The 27,596-nt window shown below is 40.2% G+C and overlaps 4 protein-coding genes across 8 annotated transcripts; 1 reads left to right on the top strand and 3 right to left on the bottom strand.

The window, feature by feature from the left end:
• Positions 1-420: 420 nt before the first annotated feature.
• On the bottom strand, positions 421-5,309 carry LOC118113603 (heat shock cognate 71 kDa protein). Its single transcript, XM_035163472.2, has 9 exons — positions 5,152-5,309; positions 3,592-3,796; positions 3,207-3,412; positions 2,767-2,919; positions 2,129-2,684; positions 1,800-2,002; positions 1,491-1,689; positions 1,144-1,376; positions 421-959 (listed from the first exon to the last, which is right to left on the bottom strand). The coding sequence occupies exons 2-9, from the start codon at positions 3,794-3,796 to the stop codon at positions 753-755; spliced, it is 1,962 nt and encodes a 653-aa protein (XP_035019363.1). The 5' UTR covers positions 5,152-5,309; the 3' UTR covers positions 421-752.
• Positions 5,310-7,639: 2,330 nt separating this feature from the next.
• Positions 7,640-13,165, bottom strand: si:dkey-238d18.4 (TBC1 domain family member 15). The gene is made up of 10 exons (XM_035163473.2): positions 12,636-13,165; positions 10,992-11,177; positions 10,735-10,853; positions 10,132-10,235; positions 9,499-9,566; positions 9,218-9,364; positions 8,816-8,906; positions 8,565-8,713; positions 8,324-8,465; positions 7,640-8,230 (listed from the first exon to the last, which is right to left on the bottom strand). The coding sequence occupies exons 1-10, from the start codon at positions 12,850-12,852 to the stop codon at positions 8,062-8,064; spliced, it is 1,392 nt and encodes a 463-aa protein (XP_035019364.2). The 5' UTR covers positions 12,853-13,165; the 3' UTR covers positions 7,640-8,061.
• Positions 13,166-14,114: 949 nt separating this feature from the next.
• Positions 14,115-17,355, top strand: LOC118113299 (sialic acid-binding Ig-like lectin 5). 4 transcript variants are annotated; one of them, XM_035162843.2, is made up of 9 exons: positions 14,115-14,209; positions 14,349-14,409; positions 14,500-14,871; positions 14,970-14,996; positions 15,101-15,139; positions 15,254-15,362; positions 15,609-15,701; positions 15,937-16,018; positions 16,123-17,355. In XM_035162843.2, the coding sequence occupies exons 1-9, from the start codon at positions 14,150-14,152 to the stop codon at positions 16,186-16,188; spliced, it is 909 nt and encodes a 302-aa protein (XP_035018734.2). In that variant the 5' UTR covers positions 14,115-14,149; the 3' UTR covers positions 16,189-17,355. The 4 variants fall into 4 exon arrangements, with proteins under 4 accessions (XP_035018734.2, XP_035018735.2, XP_035018736.2 ...); XM_035162844.2 differs by having other exon boundaries at positions 15,627-15,701; XM_035162845.2 differs by having other exon boundaries at positions 15,338-15,362.
• A 538-nt stretch (positions 17,356-17,893) lies between these two features.
• On the bottom strand, positions 17,894-24,897 carry LOC118113698 (sialoadhesin-like). Of its 2 annotated transcripts, none has more exons than XM_047341063.1 (10): positions 24,807-24,897; positions 23,578-23,647; positions 23,077-23,436; positions 21,091-21,378; positions 19,988-20,239; positions 19,630-19,890; positions 19,420-19,510; positions 18,515-18,604; positions 18,330-18,399; positions 17,894-18,251 (listed from the first exon to the last, which is right to left on the bottom strand). In XM_047341063.1, the coding sequence occupies exons 2-10, from the start codon at positions 23,624-23,626 to the stop codon at positions 18,216-18,218; spliced, it is 1,497 nt and encodes a 498-aa protein (XP_047197019.1). In that variant the 5' UTR covers positions 23,627-23,647; positions 24,807-24,897; the 3' UTR covers positions 17,894-18,215. The 2 variants fall into 2 exon arrangements, with proteins under 2 accessions (XP_047197019.1, XP_035019525.2); XM_035163634.2 differs by having other exon boundaries at positions 23,077-23,439; positions 24,807-24,894.
• Positions 24,898-27,596: the final 2,699 nt, after the last annotated feature.

The following is a 27,596-nucleotide window of genomic DNA, read 5'->3' on the forward strand; positions in this document are numbered from 1 at the left end:
GAGATGATTTGACACCAAACATACATCTACTCATATGTCTTATATCTTATGCTCATGTTTGTCTTTTTCTTGTGAACTTTTGTGGCTTTTCGCAAACAAATAGTTGCGTAATTATTCCACTGGTAAGAGGCCACAACACCGCCCCTTGTTATTACTCTGAAAAGGGTTTTTTTTCTGTAATTGTAGAATCCACGTGTTCTTGAACCACGTTCAGTATATTGAGCCGTATATGCTCCATATTTCACAGGACGGGGCTACCACAGATAAACTCTGCAGTTACATCATTATTTTATGATGTTTTTTTATTTTTTACAGTAGGAATATTTCTTGGTTGTATTAATGAATATACTGTATGAATTATCATGAGTGATTCAGAAATGTGATGATATATTTTCAAATTCAAAAGGACCACACAGCAGATCTTTTAAAATCAGAATCCCATTGATGATCTTTATTGGCTTAATGTTTAGAAATCACAGATATAGACTGGGAGCTATCATACAAATCCTCAGTGGAGAAATAGATGATGACGACAGCAAACAGACTTGCATTGTATCTTATGTGACTGAATATTGTAAATATGTGTAGGTGTCTGATTTAGTTGCTTAGATTTGTCAAATATCATTCCAAGAATTCAAAGTTCAGATAAGCATGAGATCTAGTGTTTATTGGTTGTGTACTCTGGCTGAGAAAATAGGTGTAAGACAGTAAGTGTGTGTTGGGATCTGAGGTAAATCCACTCTCAGCAGTGTTTAGTCGACCTCCTCGATAGTTGGGCCAGAGGAGGAGCCACCCCCAGCTCCACCAGGGAAACCACCAGGCATCCCACCAGGCATCCCTCCTGGCATCCCGCCCGGCATCCCTCCTGGCATACCGCCCTGGTACAGCTTTGAGATGATAGGGTTGCAAACTTTCTCCAGTTCCTTCTGCTGGTGCTCATACTCCTCCTTCTCTGCCGTCTGGGTAACAGAAGGAACAAAGACTTGATTGTTACTAAAGACTTAGTATAAAAACAATACTAAAGGGAAGTGGCAAATTGTGTTTGATTTAGACATGATAAAAATCTGCTTTCACAATGTGAAGCAAAGAGGAAGCTCTGTCTGTTCTCTATCATAAATAATGGTTCACTCATTGGGTTTTTACCTGGTTCTTGTCCAGCCAGGCAATGATTTCGTTGCACTTGTCTACAATGGACTTTTTGTCCTCGGGACTGAGCTTGTCTTGCAGCTTCTCGTCCTCCACAGTGCTCTTCATGTTGAAAGCCAAAGACTCGAGGGAGTTCTTGGCTGTAACCTTGTCTTTCTGGACCTCGTCCTCAGCCTTGAAAAGCTCTGCCTCCTGCACCATGCGCTCAATGTCCTCCTTGCTCAGCCGTCCTGTGGGAGGATGAAATAAAAAGCTCTGTAATCGCTTTCAGTTTTGGTGCGAAGTTAGCTTTTTCCGTGCCTCAGATATATTATGTAATTTAATTTTGTGGTCATCTACTGTACCTTTGTCATTGGTGATGGTGATCTTGTTTTCCTTTCCGGTGCTTTTGTCCACTGCAGACACATTGAGAATTCCATTGGCATCGATGTCAAAGGTCACCTCGATTTGAGGGACCCCTCGGGGGGAAGGTGGAATACCAGTGAGCTCAAACTTGCCAAGAATGTTATTGTCCTTGGTCATGGCTCTCTCACCTTCAAAAACCTGAAAAAAATGACTCAAATCAAAATCTGATGCATTTACTTTACTTTAAACACTTTAATGGTCAATGGAGAGTAAACTGTTATTTCCACTTTTCTTCAAGGTGTCTGTACCTGAATGAGCACACCAGGCTGGTTGTCTGAATAGGTGGTGAAGGTCTGGGTTTGCTTGGTGGGGATGGTGGTGTTCCTCTTGATGAGGACAGTCATCACTCCTCCAGCGGTCTCAATTCCCAGGGACAGGGGCGTCACATCCAGCAGGAGAAGGTCCTGGATGTTCTCAGATTTATCACCAGCCAAGATGGCAGCCTGCACAGCTGTGAAACATTTTCAAATGGTGAAACTAATGCCACGATGACTGTGACATTTTTACCGGCTTTGTTACTAAAACAATTAAATGGCAGGGAAATAAGTATAAAACTAAATGTGCTAAAGGTATCTACCTGCACCATAGGCCACAGCCTCATCAGGGTTGATGCTCTTATTGAGATCGCGGTCATTGAAGAAGTCCTGCAGTAGCTTTTGAATCTTTGGGATTCGTGTGGAGCCACCGACCAGGACAATGTCATGGATCTGGGCCTTGTCCATTTTGGCATCCCTCAGGGACTTCTCCACAGGCTCAAGGGTTCCACGGAACAGGTCTGCATTTAGCTCTTCAAAACGAGCCCTGGTGATTGAAGTGTAGAAATCCGTTCCCTCGTAGAGTGAATCAATCTCAATGCTGGCCTGGGTGCTGCTGGAGAGGGTGCGCTTGGCACGCTCACATGCGGTGCGCAGACGTCGCACAGCCCGCTTGTTGTTGTTGATCTCCTTTTTGAACTTGCGCTTGAACTCACCAATGAAGTGGTTGACCATGCGGTTGTCAAAGTCCTCACCGCCCAAGTGAGTGTCACCAGCTGTGGACTTGACCTCAAAGATGCCATCCTCGATAGTCAGGATTGACACATCAAAAGTACCACCCCCGAGGTCAAAGATGAGGACATTACGTTCACTGCCAACCTGAAAGCAAATGGTTGGAACTAGTTACTGGAACATAAGAACATGAGAATAATTTAAGGTTTGCATCTAATTTGTTAATTACCTTTTTGTCCAGGCCATAAGCAATGGCTGCAGCAGTTGGCTCGTTGATGATGCGTAGCACATTGAGCCCAGCAATGACTCCAGCATCTTTAGTGGCTTGACGCTGGGAGTCATTGAAATAAGCAGGAACCGTGATGACTGCATTGTTGACCGTCTGTACAGATAGAAAGACTTGGAGTCAACACGTAGCCTTTGTGTGCTTACTCTGTTGAATGTTTTAGCATCACTCAGCATGTTGCAAGCCTCAAACCCTGTAGTTAGAGGCCACAGAGAAGTTGAGCGTTTGCTATGATTTTGCTGTATCATATTTCAGATAAGGTTGACTGTTATAGCAACAAATATTAGGTAGTGACAGTGGTATCATACAATTGCCACCTAATATCTTCTCAAAACCAAATATTCATAGGTCAAACATAGTATTAGAGACTTTTGATTAACTACCTTCCCAAGATAGGCTTCGGAGATCTCCTTCATCTTGGTGAGGACCATCGAAGAAATCTCCTCAGGGTAGAAGGTCTTGATCTCACCTTTGTACTCAACCTCCACCTTGGGTTTGGTTGAGTCGTTCACAACCTTGAAGGGCCAGTACTTCATATCCGACTGCACCACAGGGTCGTCAAACTTACGACCAATCAGACGCTTAGCATCTGAAGTACAAGAAACAAAACTTTGTAAGTCGCATGTTATGTTCAGAGTTTATACACAGTAAATAACAAGAGCTGCCTTTTCTTCTTCAGAGGGATTATTTATCAACACAGTGAGGAATATAAGAATACTTTGATCTGTGTTTGTGAGCTTGTTGCCTCGTTGGTGTAGCGGTTCTCACCGAATACAGTGTTGGTTGGGTTCATGGCCACCTGGTTCTTGGCGGCATCTCCGATCAGTCTCTCAGTGTCTGTGAAGGCCACATAGCTGGGCGTGGTCCTGTTTCCTTGGTCATTAGCTATGATCTCCACTTTTCCATGCTGGAAGATGCCCACACAGGAATATGTGGTGCCCAGGTCAATGCCTACTGCTGGTCCTTTAGACATCTTTGATAAATGAAAGATACCAGTCAATAATTGTATAGCCCTTTTAATTCTGTATGCATTCATGTTGTTATTGTTTTGTACTTGGAATAAAACAATGTATGAGCATTAATTAAAGCATGCATATGCACCTACATGTACACCAACATATAGGAAAAGTGTGCCTCTCCGTGTTAGTAACATAAATCCAGATGCACGGCTAAGTGAAGCTCAGCTATTGGTGGCGTGGCTCCCATGCCGTAGTGGATTAATATGCCTCCTGACATTATACACCAAATGACTATATCACACTGGCCTCTCATTCCTTCACTGCTTCTCTCCCTCAGCAACATAACACTACAGTGTCTCAGGCCGGCCGGTGAAATGTGATTTACTGAACCCGATATAGTAATCTGTGTGTCTATTTTCCGACAGCTGCTTCCAAATCACTTACAGTAACTATAAAAAGTATCAGCGTGTCTGCGTGGCAATGAATGGAAGGTGGCTGCAAATTCATAGATCATTTATTAGTGACTGGTGGGCAAAAGCGCACCTGGTTCCTTTTCAAGCAAAGGACCTTGTGACCAAAGATACCCACAGAAACCTGCAGCTTTGAGGTGCAACACTAAACCCATTTGATTTGTAAAGAACTCGACAAAAGCCTCCTGTTGCCGCCCTCCTTGGGACTTTACTTTGACAAATGCAGCAAATTGTGGCAGGAAAGAAACTTTTAGAAGCAGAGACAAACACAGAGTATATATATATCACAAAAACACAAATCACAAAACTGTCTTTAATTCAAGTTTAAATACGTTTGATGGTTTCTCTTTCTTATGTTTGTCAAATGACTGAAAGTAGAAATTCTAATGCCCCAGAACAGCTGCAACTAGAGAAGATTATTGAAATATCACTTGTTGTCCAGTTGTGTAACAAGAGGCAGAAAATGCTGACACGGTTCCTTCACTGCCTGCCGACACCCACATCTGAAACTCTCCACGTGCAGTGCTAAAAAACAGCCATGCATGTAACAGCACTTAGGCCTGTGGCAACGTGATACATGGACGAGGTTTATATTAGATTCAGTCAAAGCCATACTGTATAGTTAATGCAATTCACTAATTTGTTCTAGTTGAGGCAATCCTGAAGAGGCGAGATCCCATTCGACTGTGTCTGAGCTGTGAAAGGAATCGTTAATACTGTCAAAGTGTACGTTTTGGAAGGGATTCTGCTTCAGCTCGTCATGCCATTGTTTGACAGAAGCCATGCAAGCCTCTCTTCTGTGGGAAATCCTCTCACATGTGGCAGTTTAGCTTTTAAAGCAGAAAGCAAGACAGACGAGGAAGCCAGGCTCAATGCAATGCTTCTTACAGACAGTTTACCTTGCTCTTTCAGATGTTCACAACTTGGGAGTTTACTAAGTTAAAGTGGTGCTTTCTTTTTCGCCCAGCTCTCAACACCGTCGTCTGAGCTCCTCTCCAGCACTCCTTTCCTTCCCCTGGCAGGCGGACTAAGAGGGCGAGCGTCTCTGCTCCCGAGTGTTTATAGAGCACTGCGCGGGGACGGCTCATCAGGGTGTCAGGTGACTCCACCAAGGAAAGTTCTAGGCCCATGGTTCTCCTCATTGCCTGGATTTGTTTTACTGCTGTAGCTGTTATTCTGCTACAGGGGCTTTGATTTGACATCTCAGCTAAACGTGTCTGCATTGAAGCACTGAAAAAGTAGTTCCTGAACATGGATAATGTTGTTAACGGGCTGTTTTACCCACACTTTGGACAGAGCTGGGCAACCGATGACGTTTAGCTCACTTTAAAAGTACTGATGGTTTGTTAAGTATACCTACTGTAAGTATGACTTTAGTACATATATAGCACATCAGTGGCATGCGGTGGTAAGAGAAGATCAGACCATCTGTGAGCAGTGTTACAGAATCAGAATTCTTTTAGAATCAGAATCAGAATCAGAATTCTTTTAATTGCCAAGTATATTTACACATACAGGAAATTGCCTTGGTGTGGTTGGTGCATTTGGACATAAAAACAACAATTGGACATAAAACAACAATATATACAGTAAGAACAATAGGTTATGGGCACGTGCGGCGCTAAGGTGCAGTGATTGGTTTCGGAGACACGTGTATCTCACGCAATCTCATGTCATGGTTAGTGGTGCAAGATTCTTCCATGGATTGGGTGAACAGGAAGCAGAATTGAGTAATTTACTGAATTAAATTGTAACATTTTAACCGTTGACTTTAAAAGTTTCATATGGTCGATCATACAGGAGTATAATAACCTGCACAGGATACCTGATGTCACTTGTCTGTTTCATGCTAAATAGGACACAGTCACTCCTGCCTACTATTAGTGCAGCTTCTATACAGACACAGGTCTACTGCTGACACAAGTGGGCAATAAATGGCTAAATGAATGCAAAAGTTAACATCACTTTTATGGGACGGATCAGAGATAAGGAAAAATACCACTTCTGCTTTGGTATTGTCCTATTCACGTCTGCTCTTTAGCTATCAGGTCAAGCACTGCCTACGGGGTTCCAAGGGGGAAGAGATTCAAGATTCAAGATTCAAGAGTTTATTGTCATATGCACAACGATAACATTAAGCAGTCGCTTGCAATGAAATGCTTGGGTCACAGGCTCTCTTATAACAATGCTCAATCAAAATTTAAAATTTAAAATAAAATATACATATCTAAATATATATATACACCTAAAGAAAAAGAAAAACAATAGTGCAAGTGTGTGCAATAGTGCAAATATGCAATGTGCAGAGTTATGACAGATTGGAGGAGTTTAAAAGTCTTATGGCCTGGGGGATGAAACTGTCTCTGAGTCTGGTGGTGCGGGCCCGGATGCTGCGGTACCGTCGGCCAGACGGCAGCAGGCAGAACAGTTTATGGCTGGGGTGAAAGGGATCTTTAATGATCCGGTTGGCCTTCTTCCTACACCGCTGGGTGTAGAGGTCCTCCATGGATGGTAGCTCCGTCCATATAGAATCCATATAGTGTCTGCTTCTAGTAATTATACATTTTTGGGAAGTGGATAATAACTGTAGTTGTCATGTGTTGTTGTATGTTTTTTCTTCATTCATATGCAGAAAGTGTTACACATGAGGCATTTGTCAGTTTTGAATGAATACAGTAGAAACTGATGATAGTGAGGTCACAACCGGCCAAGAAGAATGATGCCATTATGCCCATTTAGAAATAAAAGTCTTAGCTACTTGTGTCTGATCATCTCTGATCTAATATTGTGTACAAATTGAATTCATTTAAAAATACATTCTTTTTATATTCCCACCTGCCGTACAAATTTGTGGTCTTGCTTTTTCCTGTTTGTCTATTGCCTGCAGTTAGTAGTGAGCACCAACATCACTTGATAAAGAATATCCAGCAGTTTTATTGAGGTATCAGATAATTGTGAAAGTGTTTCATTCTCTGTGTGAGACGCAGTCGTGCAGTAAGCTGTCCGCCATTTTCTGCACGATTCCTCCACAGCTTACAAACTGGATGTCTATTCTTGTTACTCTCTTACACATGTGCCATTTGGCATTAGATTCACTGTAAGTAACTGCCGTCCGTTACAGACACCACCTGTTGTGACACGCCACATATCAGAATACACACTTGTCTGTCAAGTAGTGGTTTCCTTCTGGCAGTTGATTGTTGCGTAACCCAGATAACGAATCTTTTAAAGGCCCAGTGTGTAAGATTTAGTTGAAAGGGATCTATTGGCCGAAATTAAATATAAAATAATCCTAGTGATGTTTTCACTGGTGTGTTTCATCTAAATTGTATTAATTGTTGTTTTCTTTACCCTAGAATGGACCCTTTATATTTAATATCAGGAGAGGGTCCTTTGTACGGAGGCCGCCATGTTTTTTACAGTAGCCCAAACTGGACACACTAAACACCTTTTTAAACTAAATGTAATTTCACCACTAGATGTCACTAGATTCTACACACTGAACCTTTAAAGCTTCGATTCTGAGGTAATAACACACAAAGCCTTTCATATTCATGATATAGGAGAACAACCAGAGTGACTCAAAATTGGTGCTGATTAACCTCAATACAATAAATACTGTACATTGATATAATACACAGAAAAACACATTTAAGTTCAGCAGCCATCAGAACATCAGTGCATTTCCCTCAGAAATAAAACCTTTGTGTTTACGTGCCATCAAAACTCCAAATAGGGATTAAATAGTGTGTCCCATGCTTTCCATGTTTCATAAGAGTTCTTAAGATCAAGTGTTAAAATAGCAGCTATCACCTCAACACAAATAAACTGCGGATTTGATAAAGAAAGTCCTCTTCTTTGCTTTTGTGTTCCCTGCAGTGTCCATTCATGTAATCCCAAGCACAGCGTTTGCAGTAGTTGAAGAAATGCTGCTCGGCTTTCTTCAGCGTGCTATTCAGGTCCAGTGTTCCCTGAAGACTGCACAGGAAAAAAATCAAAACACATGGAAACCGATTCACAAATGCATAAAATCCTGTGATATTGCTGTTGCGTCTTAGCGTACAGACGAACCTGGTAGTGAACTGGATGAGCTGCACTTCGTCTCGACACTGCAGCAGAGACTCCCGGTTCTCTAGCAGGATGGCTGCACAGATGAAGAGCTCAAAGGTGAAGTCAGTATTGACGGCCTGCAGCTCTGACTCTGGACTCTCCTCTGCAAATATTAAACAGCAAAGAGATTTCACTACATTAATGTCTGACGTTTAAGAGGCAACTTTCCTGTGATTTGACGGTTTTGACTTCTGGGTTTCACCTGTGCTGTGTTTCTGTGCCAGCCGCTCCTGATACCTGGCTCGGTCTACTTGCTGGGAGATGAGCTCCAGGTGGTCACAGCTCAGGATCTCGAACAAGCGCAGCGCGTCGCTGTGTTCAAACTCCCTCTGGAAACCCAGCAGCAGCCACCTTGAAGAAGGGGCAACAAATGTACAAATATATATGTGCACCTGGGATAAACATTAACAGCCTCACATAGAAAATGAGTAGAGAAAGGTGCCAAAGATCTACCTGTGGCAGAAGGTGAAGCTCTCCATGCTGTCTGTGACTAAGTGAGTGTAAAGCTGTGGGTCCAGTTCCTTCAGGAGGGCTGCCTCCAATTCTAAAACGACATTAAACAAAACTCTTTAAAATATATACAATACATTAAGTATAATTAACAAATCTTTAAATTGAATACATATATGACATTTTGTTGTAATTGTCTGCACTACAACCAACTTCTTATCAATGCACAATTAATCCATTGATAAATGCTGTACATATCTGATCTCAAGTGAATTGGAAATATAATAAGTTTTCAATATCCTTCTTTTACCACTAGAGGTCATGAATTATATTACATATACATATATCTTGGAAACACCAGTTATGATATGCATGAAGATGAATTTCTTTGTGGTATAACCTCACCTATTTTTCGGTGCAGACCATCAGCTCTGAAGTCCTTCGAGAATTTCTCCATGTAGCAGGAGAAACTCCAGAACGTGTCAACCTCCGAGTCAAGAACCTCCAGGAACCGGCTGCACAGGTCATTCATTCCCTGGGCATAACTGACCTCTGGATCGTCGGTCAAGACAAGAGGTGCACAAACAAACAGTCCATGTGTTTATCAGCACAACAAACAGCCTTTAATGCAGTCTGATGTAGTCAGTGTCAATAACCATTAGATTGGGGTTGTTTCTGTTGTTTACCTGGATGAAACGCAGCGTAAGTGATGAGGATATCTCTCAACACCAACAGATTACCTGAACCTTCACCCCTGCACACAGAGAAGTGAGCAGAAGGAGTTAAAACACTGGACAAATGTGTTTGAAGAGCACTGTATAGAAATATATGACTTAATTGTTGACAATCAACTCCTTTAATTATGGAACTCATCTGCAGAGGATAGATGATATTATGTTAGTTGCTGCCTTTTATTTACAGGTTAAAAAACAATGAAACTTAAATTAGTTTGAATAGTTAACCCATATGGCTTTTATTCTTTAAAAACATAAATTGTATTTAGTTTGTTTTTTACAGTTTTCCTCTTTCCTATAGTGTGTTATAGTTTTTTTGTGTATGTAAAATAGTAAATAATAGTCTGTATTTATATAGCACTTTTCTAGTCTTGATGAACAATCAAAGCGCTTAAAATTGTTGCCATTCACACAAATACACACACACACACACATTCATACAGTGCATCTATGTGCAGCACTTTCTCCATCATAAACCACTCATAGACTGCTGGCACATCCGTCAGGGGAAATTTGGCGGAATGGATTAGATGATCTTTTGACAGAGTAAAAAATAATAAATCAAAATGGCTGACAGTCACTCACTGGTAATAGCTCAGGTCTCTGTTAGTTCTCGGTGCGTCCTTGTCAATGATTCGTGTGGCTTCCCTGAGCTCCACTTGGTCAAACGTGACCCGCTCGAATAATATCTGTTCACAGGAGGGAAATGTAGACACAAATATATTTTCACCATAACTGATCTTTATCATAGTGTTAACAGCTTTAAAAAAAAAAATACATTTTATATTAATTCGTTTCTCCTTTCTTTCCATCAGAACTAGGGATATGTGTGAACTGTAATCTGGTGGTTAGCAAACACTTTGAAAGTGTAGTTCTGTTAAAGTTCCATGTGAAGTATCACATTCTGAGATCAGCTGCACAGAAAACGTCAGCTGATACAAAGAGGTCTACTGATACCATATGTAAATACATAACAAGCAGTCAAATAAGATCCTGTTGTGTAATTTACCTAAACATACACTCCTCCCTTCATCAACAACTAAGCTTTTCTCTCCCAACAAACAGCCAATGGGAACTTATTTGAAGGAACAACGGAAACTAAATAACAGAACCGAAGCAGGAATGTAACTGAGTAGAATAGCAAATGTTATAGAAAAGATCCAATTCAAACTTAATAATTATACTAACCTGTGCCTGAAGCTCCAGGAAAGCCAGTCTGTCCCTGATCTCCTCTGTCTGGTCCTGGGTCTGTTGCTGGGCCTCCAACTGCCTCTGGTCAAAGTACCCGACAGCTGCGACCAGCTCAGCTACAATGGAGACAGGTTCATATGGTCATCAACATTAAAAAAAAAGAGAGAGAGAAGGGCAGAAACTCAAGTAGAATAATAAAAATGAAAGGGAGACGCACAGAGGATGGCAGAGTTAATATGTGTTCGGGTCTTTACCGTCGGTGCCGTTGAGATGCATCCGCACAGACGAAGGGAGGAACTGCTGCCATTTTCTTTTCATGACTCGGTATCGAACGACCAACTGCTCCTGCAGCAGAGAGCGCTCTAAAGCCGTGGAGCTGCACGGGTACATCCCGAACAGGAAACGCCACACAAGGCCCCGCTCGGAGGGGGACACACCACCTAGACAGGGATTAAAAAAATACTTTATAGTTTTCAATATATAGTGAGCAATTAAGCAGAGCTTTCCAACAAAGACTTAACAATGATCATTCAGTCAAACCAATCACGACCAGATCAAAACAAATCCTGAATGGATCACATGGCAAGACTTAACTTTAACATCACTGATCCAAAATTTAGTCAACTTTGCCCTGCTTCGTCTTATGTAATGTTTTCTTCTGCAGGTTCTTTAATCTTTGGTTTCCACGTTTGTGGTTGGAATGTGCATAAAAGGTCAGAGGGCCACGGAGAAGGAGAGAGTTGTTTCCACATTCCTGCTCATAGATGAGAGATCCAGTGTGATGTTTAACCACAGTAAGATCACCCCAGTACAGATACTTACTGTCTTGTGTCTGAGAGACAGGGCCAGTTGAATGAGCACTGTGTATGTATCAGTTTTAACACTGGAGTCACTAATCCAGAGTTATCCTTGTTTCTTAGTTTCACACACTGACTGTTGAATCTCATGTGATCGTAATGTGCTTCTCTGAAATGTTCTATAATCGCCCGTTGTTTTATCTCAGGAGTCATGCTGGGGTTCTTTGCTGGAGGGGCTCTGATGCACAAAAGAGTGTTAGATTTTAGAGAAGGGTTTAGTCTGTGGCTCAGCCAGTTTCCCGAAGCAAAGCATCACTTGACTCCCTCTCGGGCCGCAGGAATGGTCACAGCCCATTGATGCATCCTGACACGTGATCATAGAAATCCAAGTTGAATAATCTGCTGCATAACAAAATAATGCTAAAATGGGCACTGTTGTATTTTTTAGGGGAATAAAACTATATATTTTAATATGTAACAAAAAGGTCATAAATGCAGAGACAAATGCAAAAGAAGTTTACTATCAGGCCTCATGCAAAACAATATTCAATATGAAAAAAGACCTAAAGATCCTATAATTTAAATGTGCTCCATACTGTATTAATACACAAAAGTCCAAATAATATTTAAAACAAGACTTTCACTGGGTTAGAAATTTTTTATTTATTAAAAGGCATTATGGGATTATCTAAGGTTACTTCTTGGCCTGTTGTGACCTCGGAGTCATTAGTTTCTACTGTAATAAGTCAAAAATTGAACAGTTTTGCATATGAATGAAAATAAAGTTTTTCTAATAAAGTCAAGTTATACAGGAAGGATATAAAGTTTATTTAGGAGATTGCTAGCAATAATTCTGGGTGCAAGAACGTGATTGGTCAAGGTGCATTTCCACATGTGAGTTAGTTAGTTAGTTAGTTGGTTGGTTAGTTAATTGGTTAGTTAGTTGGATGGAATAGAAAGATTGATTACTATTGCTGTTAGAGTAGCAATACCAGATAGATAGATAGATAGATAGATAGATAGATAGATAGATAGATAGATAGATAGATAGATAGATAGATAGATAGATAGATAGATAGATAGATAGATCGATAGATCTACCGTTTTTGAATATATGCATCCTCAGTCTGGACTCGTCCACCCTGCCCTCGGCGTCCATGATCCCCGGCAAGGTGAGTCGTGCGGCGGACAGAGCAGGAGAGCTCACCGCCGCTACCCTCCTGCGGGAGCGGACATCTGGCTGGCGACTGTCCGATGATGGGCTCCTCTCCTGCTCCACCGCTTCCTGCCGCGGACTCCCGTCGCTCAGGCTGTCCATGTCTGGCAGAGTTCACACAGGTAGAGACGAGCAGCTGCAACCACGGAGCTGAGACATGGAGACAGACCGGTCATCGTCCTGTGGCACCCTGCGCCCTCCCCAAGCACATCTCCCCCTGCGCGCACCTGAGCGCTGTCACCAGGGGCGACTTCCTCCAACAGGTGAGGGTCAAGATCCAGATCTCCAGCGCTTGTGGAAATGGTTTCCAGGAGAAGACTTGCAGCCCGTTGTTGAGTCTCATTCAGCTGGGAGTCACATGACCGCACCCGGAGAGCAGAGTTTGGCCCACATTCCAGGTGGAGACTTCAGTGCCAAAGTTCAGTCTGGGTCTGTGAGAGCAGATCTCACTCCACCCAGTGGTTTGACCGCGCAAAGCACAATTGGCACAGCAGCGTGTGGTACAACACAAAACCAAATCCACATGACAGCTGTTTTCAACACATGTTTTTAATATCACACCCAAGGCCGTCCACAGACATTTTTGGGTCACAGGTGCTCAAGGGGAAAAAAATGCCACCGATCTCAAAATTGTTTAGAAAAACTATCTCCTCTCTCCCCCCCTATCTCTCTCTCTCTTCTCTTTCCACCCATCTCGCCTCTCCTGCCCATTTTTCTCCGCCCATGCACCCCAACCGGTCGAGCCGGATGTTCAACTTAGAAATAAAGTTTATCAAGACCTTTGTGATTTTTTTGTGAGAGATTTGTAAAATTGACATAACTCGACTGAGATCTTTGTCTGATCTGCTGCTGAAAACAAAATGCAAAACCACGAGGAAAACAAGACCCTGTTGCTTGTACCTTAAACAGTAAACTGTTGGACTGTTGCGTTGTGCTTTAATTATACTCTTGCAGGATATAATTGTGTCATTCAGTGTCATTTCATCTGTGCTGTTCAGGTGACGTCCCTGTCTGCGGGAAATGTCGGACGTGGTATCGGCTTTATGTATTTCACATGTGCATTGCGGCTGGCTGTGGTTTAGCAGGTGGAGCTGTGTGGAGGAGGTGTGATAGAAAACCGCTGCAGTGTATGTGTGAATGTTATTTGTAAAGTTTTTAACTTACTCCATATCTCCACATTTCATAGTAATGTAGTGGATACTTTCAATGAGGTATAAAAACATAGTATAAAAACATTGAACACAAGTTCAACATGAATCAAGAATTTTATAAGATATTTACCCTCAAGCTAAACTAAGAGAAAGTCAGTGTTCACTTTTCTGTCATAACTTCCCTTTTTTTTTCCTTTTTTTTTTTTTTGTTGCAATTCATCACCTCTAAACAACAGGAAACACACCCAATGATTTCATTAAAATCAAGAGCATTTTCACAACGCACGGAGCCTCTGGTCCCTCTCACAGTGAGTATTTGCCTTATGATGTCAATAACAGAATATAATATAATACATAACGATTTTGGTGTTGTTGGACACTGCTGTTATTTATAAGGTTTCAGGATTGTGATATGAATTAACATCAGAATGTTTTTTACTGGATCAGATGAAGCTGCCGGCTCTGATTGATCTGAGTCTCATATTGATCCTGACCTCCTATTCAAAAGGTGGGAGACATGTTGTGTTTTGAATATGATCTTATGAAGTTTATACTTAGTAAATCCATATGTAAACACTGGTTTTGGTTTTGAACACAGGTCAAGACTGGACTATTAATGTCACTCAACACTATAATGCAACAAAGAACTCAACTGTGACCATACTGTGCACATTTACTTATCCGAACGAATACCACACCGATGCTGTTCAGGTTTACTGGAAAAAACCTGGGAAAAGCAGCTTCAATACCGGAGACAAGGACACCAACCAGTTTGTCTTTCACACGAATGAAAAGTTAGTGGAGAAGAAATACAGAGGAAGGACCAAGCTCATTGGAGAAAAAGATAACGGAAACTGCTCCCTCAGGATTCAGAATGTCATGGATAATGAACAGAGTCTCTATATGAGAATTATCGCAAATGGTCAAAACTACAGCTTCAAAAGGGAACCTGTGTCCATTTCAGTGTCTGGTGAGAATATCAGCAAAGTATTTTATATATGGTCTAAATTATGCTTATATTCTTGAAAAAAGTCAAATTAAATGAACACTTTTCTTCTACTTGGCCAGGTGTTGCAACTGTTGTTCTCAGCCAAGGTAGGATAAACAGGCTATAATATGTATAATATTTCAGATCACAACAGATTACAAAGATTATAGAATGTAATCGTAATCGCTAATTATTTTTGGGTTTTTTTAAGGTACGAACCCCCCATTATTCACCGCCGCAACCCCACGCAGTGAGTTTTTACGTTTATTTCAAACAAATATTTATCACGTGAAAATCTTTAATTCAGCTGCTTTTGTCTCATTGAGAAGATTACAGTTCACAGTAGTTGTAATTTCCCCCACAGTGCATGGGAACAACTTACCCATGTATGCAGCCATCATTGTTCCACTTTCTTTTCTTCTCCTCGTTGTCGTCGTCGGTGCTGCAGTTTGCAGTCACAAAAAGTGCAAAAGGTAACTTCACTTTTTGATCGTTTGTAAATTGTACGTAAAAGTATTTGCCACTGATCCCGGGGGTTATCCTCAGGTAAACGATATGCAGACATGTTAAAGTCCTCGCCCACCTTAAATGTGATATTGACCCATTTTACGCAAATCATTATTTAAAGCAGTTGTCACAATGGGGTCTTCAAATTTGTTTGTACCTTTTTTATTTAAAGCTTTGCATTTTATTCATAACCACGTCCACAAACTTTCCAGCTTTACTCCTTTTTACAGGTCACAATCTTTAACCAGGGAGGAATCTGGATACTATGCAAATTTTAGCAGAGCATCAGATGACCCAGCCCAAAGGTTTGTTTTATGATACAGTTATTAAATCACAACCCAATGTTATGTTGCATCATTATTTTGTGTACGCGAACAATACAAGAGTCAAAGTTTAGCGCCAGACACATAAAACCTGAAGATATTTGTGGATTATTCTGACTCGCATGTGAAGTGACACATTCTTCTTGACACATCTCTGATCTCCTCTCTCTTCTTTCTTCTCTATTAGAAACCAAACAAGTTTATTTTGTCTTTTCAGAGAAGCATCCTGCAATATTCAACAAAACAAAACATTTTCTGAACCGAATATTATTGATGAGCCCATCTACGTCAACACCGAGGTACAATACACCAACTCAATTTGGTTTTTACTATCCTAAGAAAAGAGTAGCCAACACAATAATGCCTGACCTTACTGTGACCCATACTCCTTGTGTCTTTGCAGGTCCTTACAGGTCAGATGGATGAGGATGACATACACAATGTTTACGGAAATGTAGATTACTCATAATAGCACAAGAGCTGAATCTCGTAAATCTATTTGGTCTTAAACTTTTGCCTCAAATGCAACCTTTGAATTCTGCATCGTTTTGTGTTTTGTTCATGTCTGTGAAACATCCTCTCTAGGCTATGAAAGATAAACTGTGTGTCATAATGTTATTGCAGAACAAACAACTACAGGGTTATTATTTATTATTTTCTGGCTCACTGTTGCAAAGATTGCGAGAGGCCACCCAGGAAAGGTTTTAAAATGTGTGTGTTTTGTAATACCCAGATGTTCCCTACAAAAAAAACGGCCTGTTATCGTGTCAGCATGTTCCTTACTAGACCTAAATAGATGCAGACTCTCACGTACTCGCCCAGTTCTGCTTCAAGGACCCTGAATGACCACAAAGATACTCAAATTCACTAAAAAGAGACATAAATAGAGCATTAAAGGCTCAATATTATAAAGACAACATGTCTTTATGATTTGTAGTAACTTCATGACTTTTTCAGTTTGGTTGTCTTGTCATTTTTATGTGTGTCTGTTACTCCTGTGTCCAGATGTTTATTTTCTTATCATTTCTTCACGGCTGTAGACTAACAGGAGTAACAAATAGCAGGTATTTATTTACATTATTTCATATTATAAAATTTAAGTTGTTTGGCAGTCATGTAAGAAAGTATAACAATTAATAATGTACAGTCTGTTATAGCAAAGACCTGTTTAAAATAAAAGTAGTTTTAGTTTGAAATTCCCTTTTGTGTTTTTAGTGGGCAGTGTTTCCTTCCACTTTACATATATACACGTAGGTACCATAGAATGATAGGTTATAGTCTGTTGGTTTTTTTTATAGAATCTTTTTATGGTTTAATTTTAGTTTTTTTTGTTGTGAGCACTAAAGCACCAGCCTTTTTTCTGTGGAAATGATTCATGTGATCTAAGTTATTCTAAAGCAAGAGGCTTCATCGTATGACTGCATAACCTCTCCTGATCTTTTGGGTTTGTTTGCGTTTTTCTTTCTCAATTTATTTGCAAAATTAACTTCCTGTTTCACCTCTGCTCTGGCTGAAACTTCTGTTTTCTTACATGCTGTTTTCTTCTATAAATTCAGTCTTATATCCAGAGATTAAGTTATTACCTGTTGTGTGATGTTTAATGACATTATCAAAGTAAAAACGGTTTAAAGGGAAATAGTATTGGTCTGTGTCACGTGTGTTAATGTGCAGGCCACAGTGTGTCTTGCTTGTTGCAGTGTGTCTTGCTATATTATCTACAACTGTGAAGTTCAGTCGTACGAGATGTGTGATAATTAAGTGTGAAGCTGAACTGAAAGTTTCGCTCTCAAGGACATTTGAAATGTGTGATAGCCTGACTTCAGTATTCTTATCAATCAAGATGGTGACCAGCTTCCCCTTTGCCCTTTCTGTCGGTTTCACATTTGACTCAAATAGTTGCACTCAGCAGGGAACTGACATTTCAAACGCTGTGGGTTTGTCACTGTGTTTTAAGCAAAAGCTAAGAGGAAACACCCCTAATTGTTTTGTGAAACTGGTACTGCATTAACTAGAAAGGCACTCAGTGGACTGCTTACCTCTGCCAAGGACCAACAGTCCCCTGATGAAACCCTGTCTGAATTCACTAGATCCACATTTCATCTGCACCAAATTTCACACCTTAACATGCCAGATTTTTTTTCAACAAGATCCATGAATTATTCAAGAGTACCACATTTACAAGTATATCATTGCAATTCTTTAATGGGGATTAACCACAACATACGGGATAATAATGTTGATCTGAAAAGCAAACAGCGAAGGTTCTGAACAGGGGAAACAATAACTGCAGACACAAGGGTGCATCAATCACAAAGTTGTTTTAAGACAGGAAACTTTTTCTGAAAAATGAATATGTGAATTTTAGCACACAGGAAAATAATCACATGCTTGTTTAACACGTACAGAAAATTGCATATAAGTATTTATTTTCCTTTACGATTGTCTTGACCCACATCCCCACACAGAGGAACTGCAGCTGCACCAAACTCAGCGATGTTACATGTTGGCGTAGATAGCATCATCCCATTCAGTCTGTGTAGGAAATGAAGTAACAGTTAGAGTTGTCTTCACGCACTGAAATAATGAAGGAATAAAGAAAACTTCACATGCCTCCATGTTGCCATACACAGGATCGTCGACATGATGATTAGGTCTTGGCACCACGTAGTTCATGTCTTTTCTGAAGAGGGCAAACATACACACACAGTAAATTTACATGAGACTATGCAAGATTGTGTCATGTTAAATCATGAGGAAACGTTTGCTTGTTTCAAACTGAGGCTAATATCTGTCACCTTTTTACTGTAGCACATTCAAAGAGCTCTTCTTTGTTTTCCCTCAAAGCGCTGATGTGAGGTGTTGGTGTTTCTCCAGATGTTCCCCTCCTGGAAGAGTAAGGACTTTTAATTTAGGATCCAGAAAAAAATTAACTATTGTCACACCATCCATGTGCGTTATCTATACGGCTTGTCTTGCGGGTGGTTGGCTGAAGACATCAATCATTTATACTCACATTCATACCTATGGATCTGCATGTTTCTGTACTGTGGGAGGAAGCCAGAGTTCTCAGAGAAAACCCAGACATGAAGAGAACTACACAGAGTCAGCTGGGATTCAAACTGGAAACCTTCTTCCTGTGAGGCAACAGTGCTAACCACTTTACCACAGTGCTGCCCCAGCAAACTGCCAACCTGGACAGAGATTATCATGTCCTCTAAGACATTGACCCAACTTCTCCATCAGAGGCCAAAGTGTGGTGGCTTGACTAGTATCAGATGCATTAATAGATACATACGCCCAAAAGAGAAAATATATAAATATATAAATATGAATGTCTAACATAAAGACCATACCAATGCCTCTACAGATGTGATACGTACATGCAAAACCAAGAGAAAGATGATTTCATTTTCAGAGTCACTGATCAGAAAAATACATTCATACATGAGATTTCTCAGGACAGATCGGAAAGTGTTGACTCCTGCAGCCACAAACATTTCACTCGGACTCGACCATTTTTTTTTTCTTAGGCAATAATCATATCAATCATAATAAATAATCATAGCATCTTTATAATCAACTTCAAGTTTCTTTAAGCTTGCTATTTTGTAGTTTTACCACAAGTGGGCAGTACCAAGCTGCTTTACCATATCACTGACTTCACTTTCATTGGGAGGAAATGTTTTCTATTCCCACTTACCATTTTTTAACAAGTCCCACAGCCATTAAAAGTATCACCAGAAGCACGCCTGCCCCGACGGCGATGCCGATATAGAGATTCTGCATCTCACCTGTCCAAACAGAAGCCACTTGCAGTCACTTTCCTCTTATTCCACAGTTCAAACCGTCAGTTGTTTATGCATATTAGAAATATGCATATCATGTGTTCAAATTTGAAACACTTCCCTACCATTCGCAGGTAGGGAGAGTACGAGGTTGGCGTTGCCCACCGTGTTGTTTGCCAGACAATGGACAAACTCAGAGGATTCAAACTCTGCCCGCAGAGTTCCAATGGTGACAGAGCCGTGTCTCTCTATCTTGGTGCCTGGTAGGACTCTTTCAGAAAGCACAAAATGGACCATGCAGGGAGGCTGGGAGTCAGCAATGCACACACACTTTACAATATTTCCCTCTGAGGAGCAGGAGGAGACGCTCTTAATCTCAGGGGCATCTGTAACGAGGAGTAATTATGAGTTAGCCGTATGACAAATGTTCAAATAAAAGAAATAAAACTTTCCTTATCATTGCATTTCATGGATTGTACTTACACAACACAGTGAGACGCACAGGGCTTGATTTGCCTCGTCCGACTGTATTGATGGCGGTGCAGTACAATGCACCCATGTGTCTGGAGACGTTTGGCATCGTGTAGAGGTTTCCCTGATGCAGCTGAGCACCAGTTTCACTGAACCACTCATAGCTGCTGGCAGGAGGGTGAGCATCGCTGGTGCATGTCAGCTGCACGGCTTCTCCCTCCTCCACATCAGACTTGTACTCAACCCTCACATTCACTGGGGCGTCTGCAAGAAAACAAATGAACTGGTTGTGATTCCACCAACATATGTTACGTTATGTTTATATTTTATATATATATTATATATATTTATTTATTTATATATATTATATATATATATTATATATATTTTATTATATAATAAAGCTGAAACAGGGGCCACTGCACATATATAATCAAGATAAAAAGAGTCTACTGTATATAGAGGCTACCAAAAACCTAAATCCAGTCAGGGGCGATGCAACAGGGTTGGCAAAGCAGGGCTTCGAGCTGAAGGGGGGGCCCCTCACCACCTTTATAGACACCTTTATAAAATGTCTCAATCACTCCCAAGTGGCTGGCTGCAGTTCACAAACCAAACCAAAAAGTCAATGTACTCGTCAAATTTTTTTTTCTCAAAGATGGCTTCAGTCATTTTAAATTGTTCTTATCAAACCGATCTTTGTTCAAGTGTTAATGTTTGATGCTATAAAAACGGGTGTAACGTTATGATTGACAGTGAAGGCTGACTCGCAATTGGTGGCTCCAATGTACTGGTGGAACCTCAATACTGAGGTTCTATCCCCTGATCACTGTTACACAGACACTCCAGATGAAGCTATCGGCGCAAAATGGCAACGTTTGCATCAGGGATATTTTGGCTTCCTTTCTGGATAGTGGGAGGAACGCCATCTGTCATTATAAACAGTCTATGATTACACTTGTCCATAAGACAATTATGTGAGGACCTCCACAAATTCTAAGATCGGCATGAACAGGTGATTGTGGCCCCAAAAGCCCCTTGAAACACTCCTGCATCCAAAGGTTCTGACGTTTGAAACACCTGCTTGTACTGTCACCACTGCTGTATACACCTACATTTAACATTGAGGAGCTTGGATGTTTCCTGCTGCTGCCCTCCGCTGTAGTGCGCGGTGCACTGTAAAGTCTTGTTGTGGTCAGCGTTGGTTGGGCGAAAGGTCAGAGCAGCTGTCGCTTTCCACTGGTCGGCGTCAAACTGCAGAGAATGAAAATGTTCCTCTCCAGAGTGACTCCATCTGAAGACAGGAATGGAGGTGGGACAGGAGGGAGACACGGAGCAGTACGCCACCACGAGCTGACCCTCAACTGCGTCCTCTGTCAATGAGATAGCCACATCGACTTTACCTGTAAGAACAAGAGAGGTTGTGATTGTAAGGATTCTGTCATGAAAATAAAGGAAAACACTTAATCTGTTCAAAGCGATGATGCAGTCTTTTGAAGTTCTGTATTCTGTCCTCACTTGTTCATTACCTCCACCAAGAAGGTAATGTTTTCATTTGTTTGTTAGCAGGATTACGCAAAAACTACCCAACCGATTTCCATGTAATTTTTTGGAGTGGTGGGGCGTGGCTATTTGAATTGAATTGAATTGAATATTTCCCTAACATCCGCTAACCTTTGATCTTTCATTCATTTGTTTTTTTATTGCCATGTATTTTGTGATGCATTTTGTAACCTGGTTTAGATAAGTGCTCCACAAATAAAGTTATTATTGTTATTAACTTCTGGTGTGGATCCAGATTATAATTTTTTTTTCTCACTTTCTTTAAACATTTTGAGATTTTGAGCATTTTTCAACGTTTTTGTTGTTTTCTCAGATGATCTTGGTCATAGATCAGGCATGTTCGGGGGACTGATATGAGTTTGGGCAGTTTGGTGCAGATCCAAATAAAAGTGAATTTGAATGTGGTTTTCTCAGGGGACAGTTGGGCCTTGGTGGAGATAAGCACTATATTAAGTGTTCCTCTATTCTAAAATATTGAAAGCATATAATTGCCAAAAAATAAAAGGAACCATTAGCCTGCTAAAACTAAAAAAGTAAGTTAAACCACAACCCAGGAACCGACTACTCAATAGACAATAGATAATTGTTGGGTAAAGGTATAGACAGAAAAAGATTTGATTCAAGCAGTTGCCCTTAAGTCACTTTATCTTTCTACAGAGCAGGTCCCACTGATTCATATCATGCTCAAATATATTCTAAGCTTTTCAGTCTGATATTAACTAAACATGTTGACAGAACTCCTGTGGACACAATATTTTACTTGAACGAATTGTTAAGATCTGTTGTATCTCCCTTCATTTTTACACATCTGTCAATAGAAATTAATCCTAAATTATACTGTTATGATCAAATAAGCCAGATGAGGGAAACCAACCAGTGACAAATGAGGAACCAGTCACTGCTTAAATTAGACATTTTAAATGATCCTTATCTGCACCTCAGTGTGTGCTCTTTGACAACTCTGTCTTTGGGGTTATAGTTATGACCTGAACTTTTCAACGCTATAACAACTAGTGGGACACTAAGTGGAGCGCATACCTCGATCCAAACAGTCCCCTTATGAAACCACATTTAAATTCACCAGATCCTGACTCATAAATAACAGTCCCCTAAACTTGCCTGATATTGTTCATCAAGTTCCATGAATTATTCTCGGAGAAATCTATTAAAATGATGAAAAATACCCTATCTCGCAATGTTGAAGAAAGTGAAAAAAATGCTGGATCTACTCCTGATTGAAATTGTTCCTCCCCTCCAAATTTCATGGAAATTGGCTGAGTACTTACATACTTACTTATTACTTACTGACATACTAACTATTTAACGAACAAACACAGATGAAATCATAACCTCCTTTAAGTGTTTAAGTATTTTTTGTTTATAATTTTAAGTAAAAAATAATCACATCTCAAGTAGAATGAGTGATTCATGAATGCTCAGATAAAAAGGAATATAATTTAATGAATATTTATATTATTACAAGAAGAGAGAATCACGTAAAAATGTTACTATTTAGAAAGTTGTTATGTATTTCTTACCCATCATTGTAATGGAGACTTCGTGAACTTTGTAAGAAAAGCTATCAAAGCCTGCGATCTCAATCCTGAAATAAAACGGTCCTTGGTCACTTTGCTTGAGCGGATTAATCTTCAGTGAACAGTTCTTGTGCTTGATGTCTCCCAGCAGCTCTGTGCGTTCCTGATACTGCTGCGCAATGTTAGACTTGACTGGGTGATAGACAACATGATTCGTGGCCTCGTTCCAAATCCCTGTGAATTCAGTCACCTTCTGTCCATTATCTGGGTAGCTGAAAGAGCAAGGAATCACCACACAGGAGCCAGGGTGACCTTTAACTGTGGACGGCAAGTCAATGGTCCAAGGCGAAGCTTCGGTTTGAACTACTGTCATAAAATGTAAAGAAAAATATAATAAATATTCTCAAGAAAGAGATAATAACAAATCACAAAGAAGGAGAAAAAAAGAACAATATTGCTTATTGTCTATATTGACTATAAAAGATTATTGTATATGCACTTTACCGTTAAAGCAAAGCCACACAAAGAACAGACGGCAATTCAAAGCATCCATCTCGTCCTGTCGCCGTCAGACCTGCAGATGAAGTGACAAACATTTCCAGATTGATGTGGCCCCGCTGTCACTCCCCTTATGAGAAATGATTAGTTTCCATTCCATTTTTATTCCACCACACATCCACACAAAATCTGACTTTTGTCTCATGAGAAGTTAGGGAAGTCATATTAATCGTCATTTCAGTATCCCTTTTTCCCCCTTGCTGTTTACTGTACTTCCAACTCTTCCCCCATATTTTTCCTCACAAAACAGACCAAAAAAAACTATGAAAGTGTAATAAAAGTTTTTTTTTAGTTATCTCAGTCATGCATCAGTAATCACCATTTTCATATCACAACTGTGTCACCCCTGCTCTCGCTTCCCTCTTTGGACAAAGGCGAATTTATTTTAGTTAGCTCTTACTTCTCCTCTTTTGTTTTTGTGAGAATTTTATTCCAGTTAAACGAAACCTACTGTGGTGACCAAAAACATCTGTGTAGCTGGTTCTAATTATTCATTAGATACTCAGATAATTGAAAGGATTATAGCCCCCCTGATTAACTTATCGTAAGTACTGCTAATGGGCCGTTTGTTAGTAAACCGCTTAGTTATCTTGAGTTCAAAGAGAAAGAGTGAAGAGGTGATGATTGAAACACTGAGGCTGTAAAATCCCTTCACTGTGCCCTGACGTGCTCAACAGTTGGTACATGAAATAAAGTCAACAATAGAATATTTTGGTGTTAATTGATAAATTGTAGTTTATTATTTATGAAGTGTGTTTGATTTATGAAGTGTGTTTGATTTTATTTGCTCCATCAAACAACATGACCAAACTTCAGAGAAAGACACAAACATGTTTTTCTAAGATGTGAGAACAATGACTCTTCTGCTCTAAAATTAAATCAAGAGGTCAAAACAGTATCAACGGAAAGGTTTGAATGTACTTCCCCATCACGCTTGCTTACGTCTTAGTTACACATTTTCTGCAGAGAACTGGACAAAAATGATATGGAAAAAAAAAAAGGTATAATACAATGACAAGATCCAGGTTAAGCAAAGATGAAACCTTTACAGCAAGTGGTGATTGAAATGACATGTTGATTTAATGAAAAGTCACTGGAGGATCAGCTGCTGAGAATTAAAAGCCTTCTTAAGAAATCAAACCAATTTTAAACGATGAAAAGGAACTTCACTCTACCTGCCACTGTGTGCACCATGAACAGAGAGCTGTGAAGACATGATGTCCTTGTCTCTGTTGTCACCTATATAAGTTACCGTGTCTCGGGCTGTCTTGTCATATGTCTCGACGACAACACCTACAAATGTTTTAACACCTACAACACCTCTCTTTCCGTTCATCAGCTCTACAGTGCTGAGAATAGAGAAAACATCTTATCAGTGGTCATGTGTGACAAACCAGCAAGTGTTTCGGTATCATATGAGCTGTTTGCAGTTGCACCTTCAAACATCACAGTCGAGAGGATCCTCTGGCTGGAGTTCTGATTGGCCACGGTGTTTTCAGTTCATTCACAGACCCTGATCTCCAACAAAAGCAGGGTTGAGCATTTCTCCCCTCTTTGGATGGAAACTGTTACGCTCCTGAACGGCCAGATCAACGTAGCCGGTGCTGCGAGTGAGGGGGACCTTCTTCACAGATAAACGCTGCTTCTGTTTGACTCTCCAGAGATCCTCCTCGCACTGTGTCATCAAGTCCTGCAGCTTGACACAGTCTTCTTTCTGCCGCCCCCAGGACAGTTTCCTGGGAGTGGGGATGATGAGGCTGGTGGACCCAGAGTTACCCATGACAGGAATATGTGCTTGATCTGGAAGTTGGGGATATGCCAGCAGCAAATCTGTGTTTGAAAAAAAAATGAGAATGCACCGAATGAATATGTTTGTAATGACACATTAAACTCAGGATGGCAGGCAGTAGAATCAAGGCCAATCAGTCCCCTTATGAAACCATATTTAAATTCACTGAATCCAGATTTTTATTTGGATCTGCACCAAATTACACAAACCCATATCAGTCCCTTAAACATGGTTGATCGTTTCATCTTTTTTTCCTCCCTGTCAACAGATTTAACTTCAGACTACCACTTGAATAAACAGGATGTCTCTCCCTGTCTATACTCTGACCCCAAAATCCTCTGCGGCATATTTAGATGTCACTTCCAGGGTCTTGGTTTTACCAACTATTTAGTTTCAAAGGGCTTGTGATTCCTTTTATATTTGTCAACTAATGCTTTCAATATTTGAAACTAGAATGGCACTCAGAAGAGTACATACTTCTGTCAAAGGCCCAACAGTCCCCTTTTGTGAAAACAGCAAAAATGTTGAAAAGCATCCTATCTTGCTATGTTTAAATAAGTTAAGGAAAAAATACTGGAAAGCAGAACGAAGAACAAGCAGACGAAAACATAACCTCTTAGATGGAGGTAATAAAGTTATGCTAACCCAAAGAATCCACACAAATAGATTTTTACCTACACAGGCCTCTGCGATGTTCCTCCACGCGGCTGCTGGTCGATCTGCTGAAGATCCTGCACTGAGTGAGAAGAAGTGTCAGGCTCCTCCATTATAAAGACAGTGCTGCAGGACAGACTGAAGGCCCGACCTCGTCTGTCCTCACAGGAACAATTCATCAGATCTCCCTGGATGAGATTAAACACAGCAGAAACAATACAAATTAAACACAGCTGATGAATGGATCTCATATTAAGGGTTCCATGTTAATCAGTTAGCCAATCAGTCAACTGACCAATCAATCACTGGGGGATTCTTTTTTAATCACAAACACACTTCCATTGTTTAGAAGTTAAACTGTGTTGTCCTTGTTTCTTCAGTTTCAGGGTTTAAACTCTCTGCTGTTGGGCAATTAAAACCAAACACAGCTAATGTACAATAACTATGTGTTTTAATATAGAAATTCAGTGTCCAAGTCAAATTTGTCTGACTTTATTCTGTTTTATAATTACACTTTTATTGAACTGAAGGTCTTTGAACAGCAATGACAGTAACTAAGAGTATAAAAGTATAAGGAAATAAAAGTATATTAAGACCTCAACACCTTTAAAGTGTTTCCTCACCCTGAAACCAAAGTGGTGTTAAGTTCAGTGAGATGACGTTGTGCGACAGGCCTTCTTTTCATGATATCCCAGGGAATAGTTAATGGATCTTAATGAAAAAAATCAGGCACGTTAAGAGGACTCATATCTATAAGTGTGTGAAATGTGGTACTGCTGGATTTACTCTTAATTCTCTCACAAAAACGACTCCAGATGTCACAGTCATGCAAATCTAATATTTTGAAAATCAAGTTTCATCATCCAGTTTCCTACACAATAATTCACTGAAATCTTTAACCTGCAAGTTGCTTTTTGAGGGTCTCTGTAGAGTCTGCAGCACCTCAACAAAATGCATGTCTTCACCACTGCTTCACAGCAGGAGGTTTAACCACCAGAGGTCACTTGTGATAGGTGCTGCTACTTTGAGGTTTAAGTCCATAAAAACAACAAATGGTGGTAATGGCAACAAGACTAAATTACGATCAAAGTTATTATAGTTCTTAATCATCATTATCAATTCAACTAATAATAATTGTAGTAATAATAATATCATCAACTTTATCGTCAAAGAAATAATCATAACATGTTTATTTATAAAAATTGAAAAAGGCTGCAAATTGACCCTGTACTAGAGTCTCTCATACCTCAGGGACACTTTAAAACTATCTGATAGTTGATAGTTGTGCCTCTTGTAATTGAATTCATCAGATATATCTTGTTTTCTAATTGAATCTATGTCTTAATTAAAAATGTATCTTTCTCTATAGAATATGTTTGTATAGAATATAAATTGATGCATTTTCTTTAATGAAAGTAAACACAGTGTAAGACTCTGACTCCATGTTGGATCCTTTTTCAACATTCAACAGTCAGTGTATCCACTTTCCAAAGTTGTTGCCATGACAACAGCAAGACAGGGG

Source organism: Hippoglossus stenolepis, chromosome 8, assembly GCF_022539355.2.
Source record: "Hippoglossus stenolepis isolate QCI-W04-F060 chromosome 8, HSTE1.2, whole genome shotgun sequence".
Lineage (NCBI taxonomy): Eukaryota > Metazoa > Chordata > Actinopteri > Pleuronectiformes > Pleuronectidae > Hippoglossus > Hippoglossus stenolepis.

Bases quoted from the DNA above. Each gene is read 5' to 3' on its own strand.
- si:dkey-238d18.4 (XM_035163473.2), bottom strand. From the start codon at position 12,852: ATGGACAGCCTGAGCGACGGGAGTCCGCGGCAGGAAGCGGTGGAGCAG. The intron at 9,567-10,131 runs GTGAGTGACTGT...CTCTGTGTGCAG, and splicing joins AGAGACCTGAGCTATTACCA to GGGTGAAGGTTCAGGTAATC. The intron at 8,714-8,815 runs GTAGATCTTTGG...CCCTTCTTCAAG, and splicing joins AGCTTCACCTTCTGCCACAG to GTGGCTGCTGCTGGGTTTCC.
- LOC118113603 (XM_035163472.2), bottom strand. From the start codon at position 3,796: ATGTCTAAAGGACCAGCAGTAGGCATTGACCTGGGCACCACATATTCC. The intron at 2,920-3,206 runs GTAGTTAATCAA...CTATCTGTACAG, and splicing joins CCGAAGCCTATCTTGGGAAG to ACGGTCAACAATGCAGTCAT. The intron at 2,685-2,766 runs GTAATTAACAAA...ATTTGCTTTCAG, and splicing joins CTTATGGCCTGGACAAAAAG to GTTGGCAGTGAACGTAATGT.
- LOC118113698 (XM_035163634.2), bottom strand. From the start codon at position 23,626: ATGGATGCTTTGAATTGCCGTCTGTTCTTTGTGTGGCTTTGCTTTAAC. The intron at 19,891-19,987 runs GTAAGTACAATC...TCCTCGTTACAG, and splicing joins TGTGCGTCTCACTGTGTTGT to ATGCCCCTGAGATTAAGAGC. The intron at 18,605-19,419 runs GTAAGTGGGAAT...TTACTCTTCCAG, and splicing joins GTGGGACTTGTTAAAAAATG to GAGGGGAACATCTGGAGAAA.
- LOC118113299 (XM_035162843.2), top strand. From the start codon at position 14,150: ATGATTTCATTAAAATCAAGAGCATTTTCACAACGCACGGAGCCTCTG. The intron at 14,997-15,100 runs GTAGGATAAACA...GGTTTTTTTAAG, and splicing joins AACTGTTGTTCTCAGCCAAG to GTACGAACCCCCCATTATTC. The intron at 15,363-15,608 runs GTAACTTCACTT...CAAACTTTCCAG, and splicing joins AGTCACAAAAAGTGCAAAAG to CTTTACTCCTTTTTACAGGT.